Genomic DNA, 23,663 nt, shown 5'->3' on the forward strand with positions numbered 1-23,663 from the left:
AAGATGCGTTTACATGCTATGATTTAATACGGAGTAATATACTCCTAATTACTCCATCCAGTAATTATTCTAGTCCTTATCTAATTTTTACCGTTTTACATACGAATTGAGCAGTGACAGCCGAGCGGCAGGGAGCCGAGAGTTGCGATCGGTCGCGGGTTCAATTCCCGAGATACGATCGCAAGTGAGATCCTCTAGAGCTCTGTTCTGAGAGTGAAAATATTAAATAAGTATATCTCTGCGATATTTATCAATACTACATATTTAATTTCCAATATAAATCACGGATAGTGTTTTAAATCCTTCAGTAGGTTTGTTAAGATATAATTTTCTATCTAATTATTTGTAACCGTCATGGAACCTGAAAAATGTTATAGATTCGATTATACAATACATTATTTTTTGGTGACTATATATGAGACGTAATAAATAAATATTTCCAATAGCAGGAGTGCCTTTTCGAAACTGTCAGACATGAGTTGCCGAACAAAAGGCTGCCAACAATCGACTATTATGTTGTCCGAAAGTGCCTCTAGGAACACGTCATCAGCGCTGTATGACCTGCGCACGCGCCGCTCACGCCGCGCAGTCGTTCCACACGCGCCGTCGTGCAAACTAGCCAACCATTACCACATATACACTTGGAGACAGTGAAACACCAGAAACATGACTGCCAACAGGCTCATGTTTACTCTGTACATCGCAGCTGTGCTCGCAGGTGTAGCCTCGTGGACTGTAGACCTGGAGGCAGTGAGAAGGTTCTTCGACAACCAGAAGCGACACGAGGAGTATCAGCAGCATCTTAATAATTACTACGGTGAGGAGTTTGAGGAATATGACAGCCCGGTGGACGGTCAGCGTGGGCAGTATGCTGAGGAATATGGCTACGAAGGATACATGGAGAGGAAGGTACGTTTGTTTTGAATGCAGCTACCCAATCTATTATATATTATTTTAAAAAAGTAACTTTAAATTTTTTAATGTTATATATAAATTGGTATTTTGATTAGAAGCATGGTGTTAAGGTTTTGGCATAAAAGCCTTAAAGTGTTTATAGTTAGTATGTATAGTTTATTTACTGTAAATTTATGTTCAGCAAATCCCCACGATAAAAATAATAATGTAATAATATAAGGAAAATTAGAATTGCGACGTATCAAAATTAATTATTATATATTATCTGTTCCTGCTACTTTGTAGTGCTAAAAGTTACCTACCTGTCACAATTCAACAGATAAAAATAACTTTGACATATTTAATTGTTATCACATTACTCAGGATGTTTGAAAATAGATGTAAAAGATTTAAAGATTTTTTATGACAAATGAATATACATAAAACCTTATGTACCATTTTTAATCATCCTGTATATTTATTTTTAAGAGTTTAGATGTCTTGCAAGACATAGGCCATTCCCAAAAATATCTATGGGAGATATGTCATAATCGCCACACTGGGTTGGCATGATGGTGATCGGTGCAGTTTTATTTAAATATTTTGTAAACTGAAATAAAACCTTCAAATGTATAAATTCAGAGATATTACACGAGCGTTTATTGCACCGTTCATATTGCCCACATATATGTTTAATATGTTAATATTAACAATAATATATTGACACCAAAATCTGTTTTAAAATTGTAGATAATTTCCATAGAAAAGCGTGCAAAGAAATCGCGTATGTACCGCGACTTTAAAAAACGTGTGAGATGAAAAAACTCCCAAAAATTTATTCAAAAGAAGTAATAATGAAATTAACTATTACATAAGTGTTTATAAAACAATGACAATTCATTTTTAGTACAGATAAAATATAATTAGTGCACAGTAAAACCTCTTTACTCGCGGGGTACATGTTCCACAAGTACATCGCGAGTACAGACACCGTGAATGCGGAATTTTAGTTTATTTGCGACAATAAGAGATACGTTTGGTGACTAAATAATAAAATACATATAAAAATTTAATTCAATTCAAGTTTTTGAACATTTTGATTAATTATTCCAAGGTTTAAACAATGGCTTGAAGAATTTTATAATTATCTCCTGCTTGTCAGTTTTAAAAAGCTATTTCAATTCAGACTGACACATTAGCGCAGCAGTCACATTAGCGATTTGTCTCTGAAACATAAGACTTCCATAGATGTATCCAGGTTCATAAAGAAATCGCAGAGCTCATTTGTCATTAAGCCTTTTCTAAAATTTTTCAAATTAAATATCACGTTTCCATTGCTTGTTGAAGCCTCTTTTTGGGCTGTGAATTTAATATTTTAACATAACCTTTTTATGTGTCCACTTGTCGGCATTTATAAAGAACATTGAGCTTGTATTTTATGATTATGCGTGTACGTATTAGAGCCGCGAATAGTGAAAACGCGAATGAAGGAAGCGCGAACAAGGAGGTTTTATTGTACAAAGAAAATTCAGTATATATATACAGGATATAATAATTTAAATTAGCAATAAAAATTAATTTTGCAAATATTCTTTGCTAGTTCTTTGCTAGTGTCCAGTGAAGAGCTGGACCAAGACCACATCCACCTTGATACTACGGAGCAAGTGATAAGTTGAAACGGCGTCCAGGAAGAATTTCCGCGTTGTCGATGCCGTCGTACCTTTATATACCTGCTATTCCATGCGTCAAGCGTTCCCAGCCTAAGCTGTCGCTTGATGAATGAGATGTGGCATTCCTCATAGTCTGGTCTTCTTTTGCACTTCAGGGCCGCGTTATTGGCCAGCTGATCCGCCCTCTCATTCCCCTTCACCCTCGCGTGCGCTTTTACCCAATAAAGCCTTACATCTTTCCAATTTTCTCTCTCTTTCATGATATTCTCTTTTACTCTTAATGCTAAGGGATGGATAGAGTCAGATTTTGCGACTGTCTGGAGGGTGGACCGCGAGGCACTTAGTATGGCACATGATTGCGCCGACTCCCCACCCTTCTCTAAATACAGCCCTCCCTTGTGAAAAACTGTATGGTCTACTAAAGGGAGGTGCAGTTCAAGTTGGCAACTTATGTATAAATGCATTATAAACATTTATGTTATTATGTACTTGAATAAAACCTTACATTTATGTGTATATTCTTGGTAACTTTGTACTCATTGCAAAACATATATCTCGTCTCTCTCTTTCACACAGTTTATCTACCAACAATTTTAAGTTAGATATATTAGGGTGACTGGAAAGTAATGTCGCTTTAAGTTAAATTCACACGAATATACTTTTAACAAGTTTTTATTTCGAATCAATTATATATTCACCTTCGTTGTCTACCTTTTGCCGTCAAGTATACAAAATCAATGCCGGAGTGGTAACAAATCGATCGGTTTTTCTGTGAAATATGTCGACAGAAACGACATTATCCTCCGGTCCCTCTAAAATATACAGAAGTTTTTGATTATTGCTTTTGTGTAGGCATGGTAATTTTAGAAAGTTTTACGAGCAATATTCCTCGCTAACTGACACTGCATACGTACTTCTTCAATCTTCATGACCATGATTTTTCGGATCTCCTTATTTTTGATTCGATATCGCAATGGAGCACGCTTAGCCATCTCCATTGTTCTCTGGGTGATCACGAACCTTCTCATAACACCCATTATAAAGGACCACGTCACAGATTTATAAATCATCACCGCCAACACACCCTGGTCAAATCTTCTTCAGATGTTTCTCGAATACTGTCTACACTAGAAATAAAATAAATAAAGTAGTACTAAAAATAGTGCAATAAACAGTATAATATAATATGATAATTATAAAGAAAATATGTTTTAAATATTTGAGCGATAAATGTAATGTTGCAAAATAAAATAGCAAGGAAACCTAGAATGTAGTGGTTGAGGATGGATGTATGGCTAATGGAATGAAAGAGAAAGACTGGGAAAATTGTAGAACGAAAGAAACAGTACGACAGATAAGATGATACATGAAAGAGAAGAATGATAATAATGAAAAATATTAATAAATTACTAGAAATAAAAAGTCCCCGTTCCTCACGAGATAGGGGAACGAGAGGTCCTCTATAGCGGGGACCAATAAAAAAAAGCTGTCTACACAGGTAACAAGTGATTGTTTATTTTATTACAGTACATATCGATATATGTTTCAATGTAATTGTAATTGCATTATATGTAGTAAGAACGGGACGTCCGGAACAAATGCCGGTCGTGTGCTCACAGCAATCGGCCCAGGAAAACCTTGGCCCGGGTATTGCATTATTTTAATGTTATAGACAGTACTAGCTGTTCCACAACCTTTTTACATTTCCTGCATCACATTATATATACATATATATGTATATATATTGTGATGTGGAAAAACGTTTATTGAATAATTAACATAATTTATGCGCGGAAAATGAATAATGCGCCTACGAGAGGTTGCGCATCGTTCCCTAGTTCAAATCCGACTGCCCGAGAACTGCAACGGCCGCGGGCACACGTGCGAGCAAGAGCGCGTATAGTGCACGCCGTGCGATTGAGCGAGACGAGTGGGCGAGACGAGCAAAAGGTTGAGCGTTGTGACGACGTCCGCGGGAACTTTTACATATGGCGGCTTTTTATGCAGCAATATTATAACAATATATAAATGATTAATATGTAATAAAAAATATTTTGGCCAAGTTATATAACTACCAGAGCTGTAATTTTCAAATAATTACTTTCAAAGAACTCCTTTAACCAATTCAGGTTAGAATTTAATAAAATTCAATCTTAGCTAACCTGTACTCTGTAAAAGGAATATTTCTACCGAATTTTATTTCTCTAATAATTATGGTTCCAGAGAAATCGTGATGAGTCATAGCATAAGTGAAAATCTCTTGCAATTTAAAGATGGTCAATATGTAACTCATTTTATATTAATTAACATATAATTTGTTCAAGATTAAACTGTTTTAGATATATAATTCGCTGATAAATGCGCATGCGGCAAACAATGCGAATTACACAACTACCACTGTTATATCACTCAACACATGTTTCACCCCTCCACGGGGTATCTTCAGGAGTAATGTTACACCGATTAGTGCCAAACACAGAGTGTTATCATTTATCAGCGGGCTGGCGGGCGGTGTACTTTATTGCACGACTACTACTGCATGGCGGTAGTAGCTATATATTGGTCCTTTTCTTACTTAGGATGGACTTCTGCAAAATAACGCCTGAATCCATTAGATATACTTAAACTTGTTTGTCGTTGTGGGCTCTTTACAGAACAGAATGCATTTGGAACCCTCATAACTTTAAGTTGATATATGCACTATAGGATAGTTCAATCTGAGTCTAGTTTCTTTCAATTTGTGTTTCTCTAGCGTCATGACTTACACTAATGATCACTGTATGTTAATCCAATGGTTTCTAGGTGCACGGCATCGTTCGAAAAGGAGGAAAATATTTGGATGGCTTACGGCTGGCCATTGAGAGCTACAAGCAAACTCTGGAGAACTGCAGTGGCTTCGACTTCCCACAGGTACAACTGACTTCACTAATAGAATTAAACCAATCAGCAATTCCTTGTATCAATATACCTTGCTATGAATCTATTATATAATAGTTTTCATATATGTAAAGAAACTAATTTCTTTAATAATTATATTTTATATTGCGCCACGCTTATTTAATGTCGGTAAAGCAGCGGCTGTTTAACCTTGACACTTGATAGATGGCGCTGTTATCAATTGTCTTATAACGGCGTCAAGTGTGGTCGCCGGTCGGTAAAGCAGTTGGTATTTGTATTAAAGAATAAACTTTTAAAAGGAAACGACGATTTATATAATAACTTTAAATGTCATTCATTTTACTTTCATTACCTTTAACTAAAAGCCTCTTTAGATGGCTCTGAGCTCTAAGACGATCTTATGCACGAAACTGTGGCAACTGTGGCTAATCACAGGAAAGTAATTAAAGAAACCTTCGTCACGTATTTTTAAAATAATATTTGCAATATATAAATTAATTTTATATAGAGTTTTGTATTTCTCTCATTATTATGGGTAAACACATACATTTCTATTCTACGTATGCCAAGAGCCACATATATATTCTTATTTAACAAGTCATAACTGATGTTTTTGCCTTTCTGGTGAAGTCATATCCAATAACTAATGTACTGCAATGAATTTTTATTTAATATTGGCGTTGGGGTTTTAGGTGGAGATCACCAATTCAACGGAATCCCAGGGTAACCTCAGCGCCGTGCCAGGGTTAGACTTCCAGTGGCCGCAGACCCTCAACCTGACGTCATCAATGCTGGGATCCAACTCAATCCTGCCAGTTAACTTGACATGGCAGCCGTGGGGTGAGACAGGGAATCTGTCTGCAAGCGAGCTGCTGCGATTGCGCTGTGCCAATGCAACAAGAGAGCGTGAGCACGTGCGGCGTCTGGCAGACCTGGCGCTGCATACCACGCGCCAGCTGCAGGATCGCGCCGTCAAGGAGATGATATACGCGGTGAATATATATCTTTTATTGTCAACAAGACCTTCTCTACTTTTTTACTACGAGGACCAATAGCAGCAGGTATTTGAGAGACATTTTTGAACTTTTCAGGGCCACCCTGGACATGACGGAGAGGAGAAAGAACTGATAATCCGGCTGGCGTGGTTCCTGGATCGGCTCGCGCATATAACCGGGTACGAGCCCGATGCGAAAGTCTACACCGACGAAACTGAAGGTGAATACCCTTTGTCTTCTACGTACTTCTCTTCTTCTTTCTCTTTTTAATTTCATATGTGTAATGGAATCTGAAAGCTCAAGACGCCATTTTGCAAATAATGATGAAAGATTTATTTATGAAATATATTTATTGTAATTTATGGTCGTTAAAAGTTTGATATAGCTTATTAAAATAAGACGGTTGCGGTGTGAAATTTGAAAATGATGACCGGCGCGGCTGAAAGATTCAGGAGTTGTGAAAACGGCATTGGCTCTTTATGCTAGGTTATATTCGATTGGTGCTGAACGCTAGTAACCTTTATGATTTTTACAGCTACTCCGGAGGTAGTAATTTTTAATGGAATCGGGCGTTACCTCGCGGAAGTCCATCCTAAGTAAGAAAAGAACCAATATTTAGTCACTTCCGCACATTCAGTGGTAGTCGTGCAATAAAATGCACCGCCCGCCAACCTGCTGATAAATGCGCAGAAAAAGAATCTGTGTTTGGCACTAATCGGTGTAACATAACACCTGAAGATGCCCCGTGGAGGGGTGAAACAAATTTTGAGTGATTTAACGGTGGTAGTTGTGTTTCGCATTGTTTGACGCATGCGCATTTATCAGTGGGCTGGCGGGCGGTGCATTTTATTGCACGATTACCACTGCATGTGCGGACGTGGCTAAATATTGGACCTTTTTTACGTAGTAATTTTTTTAAAAAATCAGACGTTTTGTATTGACTAATTGATATCCACGCGTGTGTCGCTGCGTAGTTTTAAAACTGATTCAGTTGTCATTCACGCGCCGAGATACGAGTGTTACATACTAATTACTTTCCTGTCGACAAGACGAGCTATTGATGCCGTGGGATAGGTCCACCACGAGGTAGACTGACGACATAGATCACCGGAAGTCGCTGATCGCGGGCAGCGTTAGACTGGTGATCATGACGATCTTTATGGGCATGCTCATGCCTTACACTGGGCGTCTATCGGCTGAAAAGAAGAAGTAGAAGAATTATGAATGTAAGTCGGTCGTTTACAGAAGAATTCACGGTAACATTAAAGTGAAATAAAATGTTAGAACTAAAGATTCGTTTTCATAATATAATGAACGTAAAAAGACGTAAATAATCCGTTTATTTATTTATTTGTCTTGTGTAAAAGCGGCTTTAATGCCTTGTAGGGATTCTATACCATTCAACTTATATATATATATATTTATATATATATATTATATTCTGCGATTGGGATTTTGTCATTTTAAATTAGCAGTAAATATTTACATTCTTGTATAAAATAGAGAGTTAAATTTTATTTCGCCTGGACCGCTCAAAGCCTTGAAGCGGACCTATTGAACACCTAGGGGACTTGTAGGTCAACAAATCCAAGTCGACCACTTCGCTAGAGTTGATAAGAGCTAACTACCCTTTATAAGTACTTTTATCTTTTCCATACTGCGGTTGTCTGTAAGAGATTGCCTTGTGTGATAAGACCGCCCGTTGTACTTTTTTGTATATTATTGTAAAACTTATTAAATGTATCTTATCGTGTACAATAAAGAATATTAAATAAATAAAATAAGAGTGCAGAGGGTCTCAGAGTGTTGTTGGTGCAGGAGGAAGCAGTACTCCAGGACCGGCGCCGCTGTCGCTGGCGGAGGGCGCTCGGAGGCAGATGATAGAGTGCGTGCGGCACAACGCCAGCCTGCCGGCCGCGCTACGCTGCAGCTTTCCTTTCCGACTGCCGCCGCTTCTCATGATGACTCTCAACGTGTCAGGTACGTCTTCCTAACTCTTCCACCCTGAAGGCGCGGCTTGGGTAGATCGCACAGGTGGACCCATGATATAGTCAAGATCGCAAGAAGTAGCTAGATGTGGGCAGCTCAGAACAGGTAATGGTGGCGGTTTTTAGGGCAGGACTATGCCCTGCAGTGGGCGTCCATCAGCTGAAAAGAAGATATATATGTTTTTATAATAATAAATGAATTTGTTTTTCAGATGAAAATAGTACGTCACAGAACACGTCCGCGGCGAGTGGACGGCAGAGAGCAACTCCGGAGGCTTTGCCCAGCGGCGACCAAGCCATGGACCCGGAGGTACAGGCATCAAACCTACTGGAGACGCTGCTTATTGTCACGGACATGTGGGCGAAGGTGCCGCCTTCGAAACCAGCTAAAACCGTTCACAAGCGCTCTGCACGAGAACCTCTACGAGAATTTATTGACTACTACATGAAGCAGAAGGCCTGGGTCGGAGACAACGCTCGTGATATACCCACGGGTCAACCAAACGTCGACAACCACCTACAGAGCACCAGGTCGATACAGAAGAGGTCCGATATCAATCAGCGCTATCTGCTGCGGCTGCCGAAGGATCCTTACCATGACGGCATCAGCTATAACAATTACCGATCAGGTTTACAACCAGGCACTCGTCTAGTGGACAAACTAACAAAATACTACATCAAACCACACACAGGCATATCCAAAAGCGTACGAAAACTCGGAAAAACTGTAAAGTTTGTACCGCGATCTTCATTTTCCAAGAGGTCTGTCTTACAGGAGAACCCCATGCAAGACATCAGTGACCACGTCAAGAATAAACCAGGAACTAATATAAAGCCTTCAGTAGAGGCGCGCTGCATGCGAGGGTCCAGCTCGAGCGTATCTTCCGCACCGGAAGCGCGGAAGCCCAGAGACGGTACGGCTCCAACTACAACCCTCTAGTTCCGTCTCCCTTCTACGCGGGTGTTATTAAAACCATCGCCGATATATAAAGATTTTGTTTCAACAATCAAAAACTGTAAAGATTTAAAAGCAAATTTTCATTTGTAGATGTAAACGCATAGGTTTTTTTTTTTTAAATAACCATCTAAGCGTACACAATCCTTGAAACTAGGTCCCAAATTCGTACGCTCACACATCACGCGTGGGATACCGTCTGTTAAGAACAAAAATTATTAATATAAGACTAGTTATATATATTTCGTTCTCGCTATGAAGTCAGTGATCCAAGTCACGCCCCGCCAATCAAAACGTTTCAAATTAGAAAGTCACGTGACAGTGACCAGTTGAAGGTTATTTCGTACGGAACAGCGGTGAATAATAGAATTGTGTTAGTTTTTAGTTTAATATTTATTGTTAAAGATCCATGTATTTTGTAACTTTGGTTCTCACTTGCAAGTTTTTTTAATGTGATTATGTATGAATATTTATATGTTGCGTTCACGCTCCGGATTTTCGGCCACTTCGGCCATGACGCTAATTAAATCATTCTTTTTCGTTTGAATTCAAATTCACATTCGTTCCTTGAAGCCGAGAAAGATTTCAGTAGTGATAGAAGGACTATTTACACTTAAATAAACTTTATATACAATTTAAACCCTAACGTAATGGCAGCGAGCACATCACTGACGGCATTCGAATTAAAAAAAAAACGTTGTGGTTGTAGTGGCCAGGCATACAGAGCAATTACTCTACATATATATTAGGAAAAACACTCATCCCTTAGAGACAGTCGCGAAATAGGCATTCCCTTAAAAGATTTATGGTCGAATCAATTTTGAAAATGTTTTTAAAAAATATCTATCATTTTAAACAACCAATATTGTCTAGTGCATATTAAAGCTTGTGACATGTTGCTATTTTGTTAAAAAAAATTTCAAATAAAATTTGTTCAATCGGTCGCGGGGAATTCCCTGAACTTGGATCTAGTCGCGTGGCCGTCAGTCTGGCTCGAGCCGCGCACCGTGCAACACGTATTTATCGCATGCATCATACTTCAATTTAGATTATTTATTATTAATACTACCATAATGTACACGCAATTATTCTGTTGCTCTTATTTGTTAAATTATATTTGTGTATAAGTTTTGTTAATATATTACACAGTATGATTGGTTAGAAGCATAAAATCTTTAAATTGCAACAGAGATGTGCTACAGGCATAAAAACAATGAGTGTTATTCTGTCGTCATAAGGAGAAAGGCCGTAACAAATACCACGCTGTAAGCTATACCTGCTTATAAAATAGTTTGTTGGAATATGAAAAAAACTTTCTTGTTACGAAGGCAAAGTTAATAGTTACAGCCGCTGGGGGAAGGTGGGGTCAGACCTTGGTGGCGCCAGGGTTTCATTGCACACGGGCGCTACACGAGCCGGAGCCCACTGTTCATTACAAATGAACTATACATTCACCTATTTAAACCTTTTACATCAATAACCAATCAGTTTTAAGACAGTTTTTAATAATTTTTCTTTTGGATTAGGTGGCTATCCAGTGTACATGCTTAAAGTCCATCATTGTCAAGTTTTAACATGGTTGATCTATATCTAACAGTATTCATTTTAGACAAGTGTTAATATGGATATCTTTCTATACCTTTGTTTTAAAAACACGTTTATACAACATAATAACTTTTCACAGATCTCCTCAACTTTTTTTAATCTATTTTATTTTTAACTCTGCTCTGCAAGGTGTTTTATATAGTTGTGAAGAAAAAGCAGGAAGAAACTGCGAAACAACAAATGTTTAAAAAAAGTTTAACACAGATGTATACACATACACTTTATATATAGCCTAAATGAAATCATAACAATCAGGCGACATCGCTGCCAAGGATTCTTGTCATTTAATATGCGTTTTGAATTTTGTTAATGGTAGTTCAATAATGTTTAGCGGCATTTTAATAATAAAATATATTAAAAAACTAACTTTATATGTAAAGTTTTTTAATAAATATTTTTTCCAATTTAATCCGCTGTTTATTGATTTTTTCCTGTTGTTTGTGTATTATAATCGTGGATGGCGCGACGTAATAATTCGTATATCTTTAAAGTGTTTAGAATAAATACCTGATTATTCACAATCTTCTATATACACTTATATTGCACGGAGGAGGTCCAATAACCTAAATAAGTGCATAGTTGTCGGTAACGTGGGAGGTAAAAGGGCCAGAGGATTGTCGCCTACTCGCTGGAGTGACGCAATTTTAAAAGCCTGCGACATTACCATGAACAGCTCATTAAAACTTGCACAGAACAGAATATTCTGGAAGTGGATGGTAGGTAAACGATGTAAAGATCGAAGATAGGTTCCAGGGTTACGAAAATACAACTTTATAAAAAGAAAATTGAACAAAGTAAACATTTAAAAAACAAGAATAATATAATTCTGCCAATAAATAAATTGGAATAATATTTACCTTTTTTGTAAACAGAAACAACACGTAAAAATTTATTTAAATTTATTATTCTCTTTTACAAAAAGCACTATACACTACATTACAACACACTACGTAATTGAAATTGAAAATAACTAAAACTGTTTACAAATTGCGTTGTTTTTAGTTAGAAAGGGAATCCCCGAGTTTTGATGGCATGCCGCAATTAGAAACAAAGTGTTGCCATCTTTTGGAAAAAAAGAAAATAAAAAAAAACACCCTCGAAAATCTAACGACGCGCAGTGAAAATTAGTACTAATTAAGCAGCGACGCAACTTCGAAAAAAACGCAAAACGTAACGACGCAAAGCGAGGTATTGGTGTCTGCGTTTCCCACGTGTTATAAAATTAATTATTATTTATTAATATTCGAACTTATAACATTGAATAACCGGCCGCATATAAAAAAATAAAAAATAAACAATATAAAATTAAAAAGAAATAGAGAATTATGATGTCCTGGCGCTCGTTTTATTATGTTAATTAAATGTGATATTAAGTCATCTAATCTTAATTGACTTGAATAAATAATTATGTTTACCGTCGACGTCGTTACAGACCAAAGACAAGGATATACCACAATCCCTAGGGGTCTATGACAACCTGCAAGGGGTCTACGTCAGCGAAAAAAAATTTGGGGGTCAATGAAATGAAAATGGTGGTCCACGATAGGGGATCTCAGCACATACACTGATAGTATCTATTTACTTACATCATACTATCTTATAATATCAAAACATTTACATTATTTAAATATAAAAATACCTATGAAGTAAAAAAATATTATAAATGTTTATAAAATTGTGTAAGTTGTAGGATGTTGGTATTCGCTTTGTGGTCGCAATACATTTTGAACTTGTAAAAACCTGAGAGTCGCAGTCTCAGAGCTTCGCTACCTTGCACTGACTTGTTCAATTCGTCACTCTATAAATACGAATGTGTTACAAACAAATAAATTGACAGGAAATCAATATCAGGTAAGTAGGGGGTCTACCCAAGACGTAAAAACATGGCAAGGGGTTTATGACATAAAAAAGTTTGGGGAACTCTGGTTTAGGCGATCGCAGTGTGTTATTATGGTATGCAGAAGACACTTCTGCCCATGTTCTGGGAACTTGTTTGTGAGCAGTGGAAATCCTATATTATTAATGCACTGTGTGAATTATAAGGTTGTACGGGAAACGAATCTCTATCTCTGCGCTAGACTACCACTATATTTGCAGATACTTTTATATTAGATAGATAGACAATCTACATAAAATCTTCCAGCGCATTTATCAGCGGGCTGGCGGGCGGTGCACTTTGTTGCACGACTACCACTGCATGTGCGGAAGTGGCTAAATATTGGTCCTTTTCTTACTTAGGATGGACTTCCGCAAAATAATGCTTGACTCCATTAAATACCCGTAATAATAAATGTTGATGTTTTAAACCATGTTGACTACGGTTTACCCGGGTGTCACGTTCGATTTTTAACTTCAACGGAGGCTTCACGTTATCTCTTTCAGTCAGGCTTATTGCTGCTTATGTCGTTAGGAAGATAAAACGCTGCTGATATTGATACTGCTAGGATAGTGCGTTTTAGTTATTTCAACAGCATCATGTCCTATGGATTGAATTAGAAGTAGAGATTGAAATTTTGAAAACATATTTGTTTTACAAAAGAAAGCCATCCGAGCTGTTTACGGCTAGGAGTCCCGAATCTCCTTGAGAAATCAGTTTAAACAGTTCAATATTCTTACAGAGGTCTCCCAATATATTTATGATGTTATTTTGTACATTTACAATAATTATAGTAAATTTAAATAAATACGGGACGTACATACTGTTTCAACTAAAGTTTCGACTACAAAAAGTTTCTAATTCATTTGTAGTAATATACCATAAAATATAAAAAAACACGAAATGTATATTAAAAATAAATTGATGAGAAATTCAAAAAAGGAATATTAAACGACAAGAATGTTTTGCAGCGATGTCGCCTGATTGTTTTGATTTCATTCAGGCTATATATAAAGTGTATATGTATACATCTGTGTTAAACTTTATTAAAACATGTGCTATTGTGAAGTTTCATCTTGCTTCTTCACATCTATAACATCTTACGAAGTAAAATAAAATATATTAAAAATAATACGATCAATAAGAGTTATTTTTATAGTTCCAATTTTGAAAACATGAATTTTATTTTAAATACTTTTTTGCTGTCACTTGCCTGTGATATCCTTTTAGGTTCTTCCTTATTGATGTCGTTGGGAGGCGCTGCATATGTGTCAATTTGTAGCAGTTCTAATGGAAAAATATATGGAAGCCTATTTTTAGCAATTGCGTCCAAAATACAATATCCTAATTTACAATATTTATATCGTAACAGGACAATTATTGCGAGAATAAATTCAAATGAAAAAACATTAGTTATTTAACATACGATGTGTTACATCTCTTTTTTGAGGTCCATATATGAGAAGAACAGGAGAAAAAACTGCAGGACCTTGTACGTACTTTTTTATAAACGTTGAAACAGCTCGGAGGCGAATGCATCGCTTCCAGGGTGCATTTTTTCTATGAAATCATGTATTAACTAAAATATATGTAAATTTGTTACTACATTAGTAACAAATTTAAATATATTTATAACATATAGCAGTGGAAGCTTTCTGTATATTATTCGGAACAGAAAGATTTTCTAAATAATAACATGTAATGATTTTATCGACACAAACATGAAGCATCAAGTCTTGACACGCACAAGGAATATAATACGGCTAATTTGAAAAGTCTCCATCGTTTCGAGCACTTTGCATCGTATGGTCACACTCTAACATGGCTGGATGTTTCCATAGATATTACACCTCTCATAATTTAATAATATATACAAAATTCTTATTAAGCATACGAATATAAACATTTATAATAGCAATATATTCTAATATTGTTCGACAACAGTTTCGAAATCATAAAAAAAAACAATTGCTGTATATGTCAAATGTCAAACTAGAAATAAGTTAAAAAATAAAAATGAACGCTGCCGCGATATAGTATTATTATAGTTTAGCTTATCACTTTTAAAATGTATTTCAATTTCATCATAATCACTATTCCAGCTGGTGAATATATAGAATTGTTTTATCATATTTTCTCTTAAAATCTACTAGATGGCGCTAGTCACTATGCCTCATAGACTTGGTACTGATTTACTGACGTCTTACTCTCTTAAAACCACTTTATAAGCAAGTAATAAGAGCTCTAAAAATAAATTATTATGTATCAAAAATTAAACTGCTAGTGACAGAACGCAAAATCATGCGGAAGATCTTGGGACCAGCGAGAAATCAAGACGGATCTTGGAGGCTCCGAAAGAAGCCGAAATTGAGACTTTAGTAGCACAGCCAAATATCATTGGCGAATTAAAGCTCAACGAATCCGCTGGCTTGGTCACTTGGAGCGAATGGGATCGGATCGGAGCGTGAAGGTAGCGTACCTGGAAAAACCGAGGGGTCGAAGACCAGTGGGGAGCGCGAATTGAATGTCAACCAATGGGAGACGATGGCGCAAGATAGAGGAAAGTAGAAGTCTCTCGCTTGGGAGGCCAAGATCCACTTTGGGTCACTGAGCCAGCGGAGTAAGTATCAAAAATTATGTTTCTGTTTTCCTGGATTTTAAATATCAGCATACTATCCTCTGCAACGTCCGTTTATTGGATATATAAAAGAAAAATTACTTGTAAATCATATCGACGGAACCTAGAAATAATTTATGGTTCACGCTTGACGATTCTCGAGTTAAGTATAAAAAGAAATTGGAATTATTTGAAGTTTAATCAGTTTGTGCCCTCACAACAGGACAGACGAACAAAATGCTGTCAAAGATAATTGTTCTTACATGGCTCTGCGCGGCAGAAGCTTTCTCTGGCTCAAGTAAGTTTGTTCATTTAAACTTATTAATATCTATTGAATCGTTTACAACAGAGTTCCCCAAACTTTTTTGTGTCGTAGACCCCTTGTCATGTTTTTCCGTGTTGGGTAGCCCCCTACTTACCTGATATTGATTTCATGTAAATTTCTAACTGTAGTGAAGTTTAGTGTTAAAAACTTAAAGTACAAACACATGTTAATTTACACATTTATTAATTGAATTTAAATTAAAACTACTCAAAATAAAATTTTGTATCTGTTATCTAAAATATAGGTAACATTAAATAAACATAAAATAAACTATAAATAAAATAACATAAGCAATAAGTCAATATTTTTAGTGAGAAGAATGAACCTGATGCTTTAATAATAAATTATCAACATTTGGCGTCAATTTTGTAAGGGTTAATCTTAAATCTCCTCGGCTAATGATGTCCAGTCTGTTTCTTTATATTATTATTTATAAATAATATAAATGTTTTGATATTATAAGATATTATGATGTAAGTAAATAGGTACTATCAGTGTATGTTTTGAGATCCACTATCGTGGACCTTCATTTTCATTTCATGGACCCCCAAATTTTTTTTCGCTGACGTAGACCCCTTGCAGGTTGTCATAGGCCCCTAGGGGTCGATATAGACCACTTTGGGAATCACTGGTTTACAGTGACCAATTACGTACGTAAAGACAGAATAGTTTAATTAAATAGAATCTAAAATCACATCGACGTACCTCTATAATATTTTTTAAGAGCCTATATTCCACAAATATTATTACTCCTGTCTTTGTTTTACAATTATTAACAATTATTAACTTTTCCGAAAAAAAAAATTTTTTGAAGTTTTTGCTTGATAATGTTTATTAAGCCTCTTAAACTATTTAATAACATAAATCGTAATTATTTCAAAGTAAATTGAATTCAATTAGTCATTATTTTTATAAATAGTTGGAGTTTTGTTTGTTTGTTCACAACGCCTTAGTAATGTCGACTTTCATTCACGTTTCGTGCGACCACTTCCTCCTCACTGCTTCATATTGTCTTCCTCAGGTTGTGGGCAAGAATCATAGGTCATACATGATTGTCACTCAGTTTTGATCGGTTGTTATTTATATATATATTTAATTGATTGTTTACGCATATCATGTACCACAAATATATTATAATAATTTTATAACAATATATTAAAGAGAGGAAGTCTATAAAATAAATTCATTTTTATAAATGTTTTGCGGGCCGCGTAAACATGTTTAAAGGTCCACAACTGGCCCGCCGGCCGCTTGTTGTGCATCCCTGATCATAAATGTCAAAGCGCAGTGACATTTGGCGCCATTTTGTAAAAATAAAGGCGCGTTCAAGTTATGACATTACTTTTGCGCCACCTGTTAGTTTATTTATGTTTATTTTAATATAAAAGTAAAGAGCGGTGATTTGTTGATAAGTAGTCCAATTTTCATCACCTAGATGATATTCTGGAAGTTTCGACACGAAAAAAACTGCACAAGTAACATTCAAGCTATGCTTAACAATGACGAGGTCACGTTTTGAATTAGCCGAATAATTTTTTTTATTTATTACCAAATATCTTCTCTACAACGACCAAAAACTTGTTTGAACGCCACATATAGTTCCACAACATTGTATTATTAGTTTAAAACATAACTAATTCGAAATGCATACAATATATTATACTTTTTTTAAACAAAACCAAACATATTATATCTTTTTTCTAGACTTTTCGCATCTTGTTTTGATGACATTAAAAAGATTACATAAAAACAAAAAAAAACATATTGCTAAAATATTGCTTGGAGCTATTTTGTATTTGTTTTTATTTTTATCTAAATGGAAGATATTCGATTGCTTTAAAACTTATTTCGAAACTGGAAAAACTACAAAAAAGGTTGTATTACCTAATATATTGTAACAAATTAGTTTATTCATTTCAGCGTCTGATGATGCTGCCCGCATCTTTTCATTTCAGACGTGCAATTCTTCAAGATACAACACACTCCTTTGGGTTGTGTTTTATTATAATAAATACTTTTAAAAAACTTTTATGTTAAACGGTTTTTGACACCCATATTGTGGTGGTTGTGGAAAAATATGTACCTAGTCCGCCATATTGGAACGGCGTCCATCTTGAATTTTAAATTTTGACATAATCATCGTGTTTTACTAGTGTAGCCCTTTCATTTGATACCCATATTGAGGGGGTTAAGGAAAAATATGTAATCCGCCATTTTGTATCGGCGGCCATCTTAGATTTATAATGTTATTGATTTTATTATATTGTATTGTCATCTAAATTAAATGTGTGTATCAAATTTCAGATCAATCTGACAACGGGAAGGTGTTTAAATTTCAATTTCTAATTTTGACCCAAATAAATTCCGTACGGGTCGAACTAAATAAAACCGTTTAATAAAATCTTCTGTCATTGAGGTACAATCTGTTCGTGCTTCGCACCAACATGAGCACAGGAATCTGTACCTCCCACCATCGGAGGAGTACTGATCTGCTGTGCAAAGTCAGACCAGAACTGCCCCCTTTTGAATTTAAATCTAACATTCTTTTGTTTCTGAATTTGCGTTTTTTTTTTACTTCACAACACCCTTGGCATCGAAATTGTACAATGCTCTTGTGTGATATTATTATAAATCATACATAATAAAGTTTCATAAGGTATCTTAGTTTTAAATCTAAAATTATATAATATGCATATTATAAATAAATTCAAATAAACGTTCAAGAGTTTTTTGTGGAACTTATTTGACTAATTTACATGTTTTTTTTATGGCCCCCGCTATTGGGGGCCTCTCGTACCCCTATCTTTGGTGGGACAGGGACTTTATGGGCAATTTTATTTATTCGCATAATTATTTTATATTTTCATTCTCTACTTTCATACTTCACATAATCTTTCATTCTATTCTTTTATGCCACAATTCTGCTTTCTTTCCCTTTTGCTCTGTTTACCTTTCTTTCATCCTCTTTTCATTTTACATTTTCTTAATTTCTATTTTTATTGTATCACATTTTTATCTATTCTATATCACAGTTTTATATTATTTTATTTTTTTAACTTGTCTTGTTAGTTTTTATTTGTTGTCTATGCCTAACTTTTATTTCTTTCTATTGCATATTGTGTGATTCTTTTGCAATAAGAGAGGAATTCTTCCCTGGTATCCTTTCCGCTTATCAGGGAGGCTATTGACTCCTCCCTGATTTCAACACCAGACCGGCACTCGAAGCCGAAATTTACATGGTTAATATTATAATGTACACATTAAATTTTATTAAATTACATTTAAAAAGATTAGCTGTTGAGTTTCTGGCTGGCACTTCTTAGTAGATCAGCGTTCCGGTGGTATCCTATATACAGGTTTTCTGCGCCGACATAATTCTAAATTGAATGTATTTACTGCGCCTGCAAAATTCTAAATTGAATATATACTAGTAAATATATACTAAACATAAAGAATGTAATTTTTATCCAGGTTCAATCATAAGGCCATGCAATAGAAACGACGAGGCGTGTATAACGCAATCTGCAAACATAGCGATGCCACTTATCGCAGCCGGAATCCCAGCGCTGGGAGTGGACGGCTTCGATCCGATGCACTTGGAGGAAGCATCGGGGGTGGTCGAAAATTTCGTCTTCAACTTCACCAATAACGATGCCGTGGGATACTCCAAATGTATCATCAGCGGTTTACAGTAAGTGATCGACATCATGCGCGCGCGCATTTAACTTTGTTGTGCTTTATGACAAAGACATGAAATGCTTAATAGGAATATTTCACACGTTTCATTCCGCCTCACCGAGTTCTAAGTCTGAGCTAAAAGAGTCGAAGATATAAAGGATATATGTTTAGTGTTAGCTGCCTTATTCTCTCTCCGAGCCGCACTGAGCTAAATGAGTTAAAGATATAAAAGAGTGATATATATGGCAAGATCGAAAACATTTAAATCACTCTTTTCTTGCCAGGGATACATTTTGCCCATCTCTAATTGTCTTGCTGTGTGCTTTCTTCATTTGAAATGTTAAATGGTGAAAGTGTAATTTGAAAATCACTATAGAGATATTATTTCGAAATATTATTTTTGTTTTTTAAATGTTTACTTTGTTCAATTTTCTTTTTAAGAAGTAGTATTTTTGTGACCTTGGAACCTATCTTCGATCTTTGTATGATAGGATCTTTGTAGAAAATCTTAATTCACTTTGCGGCGTTTCAATTTGTGTGAGTGAAGTGAGGTATTGGTGTATATTGAATTTATATTTTTTTTGTTTCAGAATGAATTTAAATGCCATGACGTTAAAATTCGACTTCATATGCCCAAGAGTAGATCTGTCCGGCCACCTGGTATCCTCAGGGATACTTCTGGACGTTCCAGTCTGGGGCGATGATGATTATAAAATAAGTGTCAGTAAGTGAATATAATATTAGCTCACGTATTCTAGACTGGCTAAACCGAAATCGGTTAAGCCGTAAAAAGCCTAGCACGACATATAGAAAATATTTCTTCTGTTTCGCGCTCCTACAATAGCATTACAGCATAATTTTCTTTCGTACCACCCCCTTTTTAGTTAGAAACAGAAATTTAATTATTATTTATTAAATTATTCACTATCTTCTTCCGTTCTTCACAATGTCTATCTTGCTTCTCTTTCATTGTACAATTGGTTCTCTTTTTCACTTCCACTAATAATGGTTTCATCATTATCACAATTATGGTTATTTAAAAAAAGGACCAATATAAAGGACCTCTCCACGGGGCATCTTCAGGAGGTATGTTACACCGATTAGTGCCAAACACAGCGTCAACTCTGAAACTGAAACACGTGTTGAGTGATTTGGCGGTGGCGGTTGTGTAATTCGCATTGTTTGCCGCATACGCATTTATCAGCGGGCTGGCGGGCGGTGCACTTTGTTGCACAACTACCACTGTGTGTGCAGAAGTGGCTAAATATTGGTCCTTTTCTTACTTAGAATGGACTTCAGCAAAATTACGCCTGATTCCATTAAATATTTATGGTTATTGTTCTCTAGAAATAGATAAAGGCTTCTCTATCTTCTTTCTCTGTCAAGATGGAGGCGATAGTGGCTTCTCTATTCTTTTCTTTAAACGACACTCGGTAACGGTTTGGAGCCCTCCAAATGCAGGACATTCTGCTACCAGGTGAATCACGGTCTGGTCCACACCCAGCTCACAGAAGCACGAGGGATCATCCTTGAGCTTAAACCTATGAAGGTACTCAGAGAAAGCTGGACCAAGACCGCGTCAACAGAATTATAGCATTACAATGATTAGCGTAATAGAGAACTTGTCTAGGCCTAATAAAACTTATTTCTCTATTCGCAGACAAATACCTGGTGAAGGTGAACGCGAAAATAGAGAAAGTGATGGGAAATGATGGTGAAATGCACATGTTCATCGTCGTGCTGGATCACAAAGAATCGGCGCTGGCGCCGATTGACTTTAAGAACTACGCCTTGAAACAAAAGACAAAGCTTGATGGTAAGTAAATTGAACATTAATAATTTATACTCTTTTTTTTTGGAAATTCTTCTGGATGGACATGAAATACTCTGACTTCTGGGAGAATGACAGGGTTATGTGACATTCGTACCCATTAAAACTCCCGTCAATGGTAGTATTCAGTCTCCTACGGAACCCTCAACTGACCAAGACACATCCCGGGAGGAAGCCACGTCTCACACGGCATCCTTGCACTACCTCAGCAATATTTGACCATTTAGCGTTGCTATCCTCGAGTTGACATTGAGAAGACGACGAAAGCCCCCACCATCAACGCCTGGGAAGTCGATACCCTTTTAGTCGCCTCTTACGACAGGCAGGGAATACCTTAGCTTCTATTCTAGTAAACCCGGCCTTGGGTTGAGACAGTTTCTACCTTGTTGTGACATATACAGCGTGACCCAAAAAAAGTTCTTTTTTTAAAATAATACAGAATTCCTTGGGTTAAGACGGAGGTGTCAGTCGTGCGTTTCTATGAAGTTAAGCTATTTGTTACTAATGCCAACTCTCCAAGCTAAGTAGATACGTAGTAGGTAGTCGTACGAGAAATATTACATCGAAGACATGATGTTGAGTGGCCACCATGAAGTCCATATTTATCGCCTTCTGATTTATTATATAGATAAACAGTATACAGACGTAAGGACCAAAGTTTTTTTATAACTCTACCAAAACATTTGCGAAAATAACACTTCACAGATCGCGTCGAGTATTTTCCGAAGAACTTAACAAGCTAGTCTGTCTTCTAGACGTTCACGAGTCGGAGATCCACTTGCTGCAAGTCCTCTGCAAGGTATAGCCTCCCCCCCCCAAAGATGACAGGCCTGTGCTGCTAGCATCTAGCGACTTTCCGCGGCACTGTGTCGTCGGTCTACCTAGTGGGGTGTCTACCTAGTGGGGGTCTACCAAGTGGGGTGTCTACCTAGTGGGGTCTACCTAGTGGGGTCTACCTAGTGGGGTCTACCTAGTGGGGTCTACCTAGTAGGGTGTCTACCTAGTAAGGGTCTACCTAGTGGGGGTCTACCTAGTGGGGTGTCTACCTAGTGGGGGTCTACCTAGTGGAGGGTCTACCTAGTTGGGAGTCTACCTAGTGGGAGGTCTACCTACGCCGCGTCTACTGGCTCGTGGTCAGCTCGGTTGCAATGGCGTTGTGCCCCACTCTGCACGCTCACTTTATATTAACATTAACATGTTATATAATTAATTTTTTATAAATTTCAGCCGAAGCGGAAGCTCTGTTTGAGAAGAACAAATTCGTGAAAGCGATCGAGCTGATAAGCGAGACATACATCGACGGATTGTTTAAAATCGCATTCAAAAATGTCAACAAATTCTTAGCCACCATTCCCTTCGATGATTTGTTTTTAGATTGAAACACTGGCACAATGTATTTCATATACGATGTAATAATAAATGAGTAATGTTAATAAATGATTTTTATTGTTTACTTCATGTCAGCTTATCGACACATTGTTTTTGGGTCAAACTGGTAGAAGTTTTAACATTCGTTATAAGGAGCATATTTCCGCGTCTAGGAATGATCGCCCTGAAAGATCTCATTTCTCTAAACATTTATTAGAGTCGGGACATAGTTTTCCGCACGGTCATTTCTATGACGTGCTGCATGCCTGTAGCAAAGGATTGCGGATGGACATGTTGGAACGGTTGGAAATAATAAGACACGCGGGTATTGGAACTATATTCAACGAGCAGTCAATGTTTCCTCCTCTCCATTGTTACAAGTTTGCCGGGGGACTCGGTCGGGGTACTCGTCTGTTACGTGAAATCACAAATATAACTCACGCGTAATAGAGGGTATAATAAAAATAGCCCACGTGATCGGTCACGTGACTTTGAGTAGTAGTGGGGGGAGGAGGTGGCATATAAATAACAAGCGGCGACGGACTGAGCTCTCTCTGTGTTTGGCACTAATCAGTGTAACGTAACTCCTGAAGATGCCTCGTGGAGGGGTGAAATACGTGTTGAGTAATTTGGTGGTGGCGGTTGTGTGATTCGCATTGTTTGCCGCATACGCATTTATCAGCGGGCTGGCGGGCGGTGCACTTTGTTGCACGACTACCACTGCATGTGCGGAAGTGGCTAAATATTGGTCCTTTTCTTACTTATAGACACACATTGCGAGCAAAAAACCTTCTTCATATATAGCACAGTTACCCGTCTTGCACTACTCGCATCTAACTTATGTTTTGTCTTTACACGCAAGAAGCTATAGGAGTAATAACTATAGGAAACCTTGTATATTGTAACGTTGCATGTTAGCGTTCCATATCTAAATTAAAAATTTGATAAAAGAAATATAAACGT

At 36.8% G+C, this 23,663-nt stretch overlaps 2 protein-coding genes across 2 annotated transcripts; both read left to right on the forward strand.

Moving 5' to 3' along the window:
* Nucleotides 1–666: 666 nt before the first annotated feature.
* On the forward strand, nt 667–9,516 carry LOC137926139 (uncharacterized). The gene is given in 7 exon segments (XM_068769668.1): nt 667–909; nt 5,367–5,474; nt 6,155–6,454; nt 6,554–6,677; nt 8,276–8,437; nt 8,658–9,287; nt 9,290–9,516. Coding segments are annotated over 7 exon segments (1,713 nt in total). The 3' UTR covers nt 9,436–9,516.
* Nucleotides 9,517–15,689: 6,173 nt separating this feature from the next.
* On the forward strand, nt 15,690–22,759 carry LOC137926314 (circadian clock-controlled protein daywake-like). The gene is made up of 5 exons (XM_068769915.1): nt 15,690–15,796; nt 19,295–19,514; nt 20,092–20,225; nt 21,162–21,317; nt 22,560–22,759. The coding sequence occupies exons 1-5, from the start codon at nt 15,736–15,738 to the stop codon at nt 22,709–22,711; spliced, it is 723 nt and encodes a 240-aa protein (XP_068626016.1). The 5' UTR covers nt 15,690–15,735; the 3' UTR covers nt 22,712–22,759.
* The last annotated feature ends 904 nt before the right edge of the window (nt 22,760–23,663 follow it).

The sequence above is a fragment of the Battus philenor genome, unplaced genomic scaffold (genome assembly GCF_028537555.1).
Source record: "Battus philenor isolate CCGP_79_NKW_IND1 unplaced genomic scaffold, ilBatPhil1.0.hap1 SCAF_29, whole genome shotgun sequence".
Taxonomy (NCBI): domain Eukaryota; kingdom Metazoa; phylum Arthropoda; class Insecta; order Lepidoptera; family Papilionidae; genus Battus; species Battus philenor.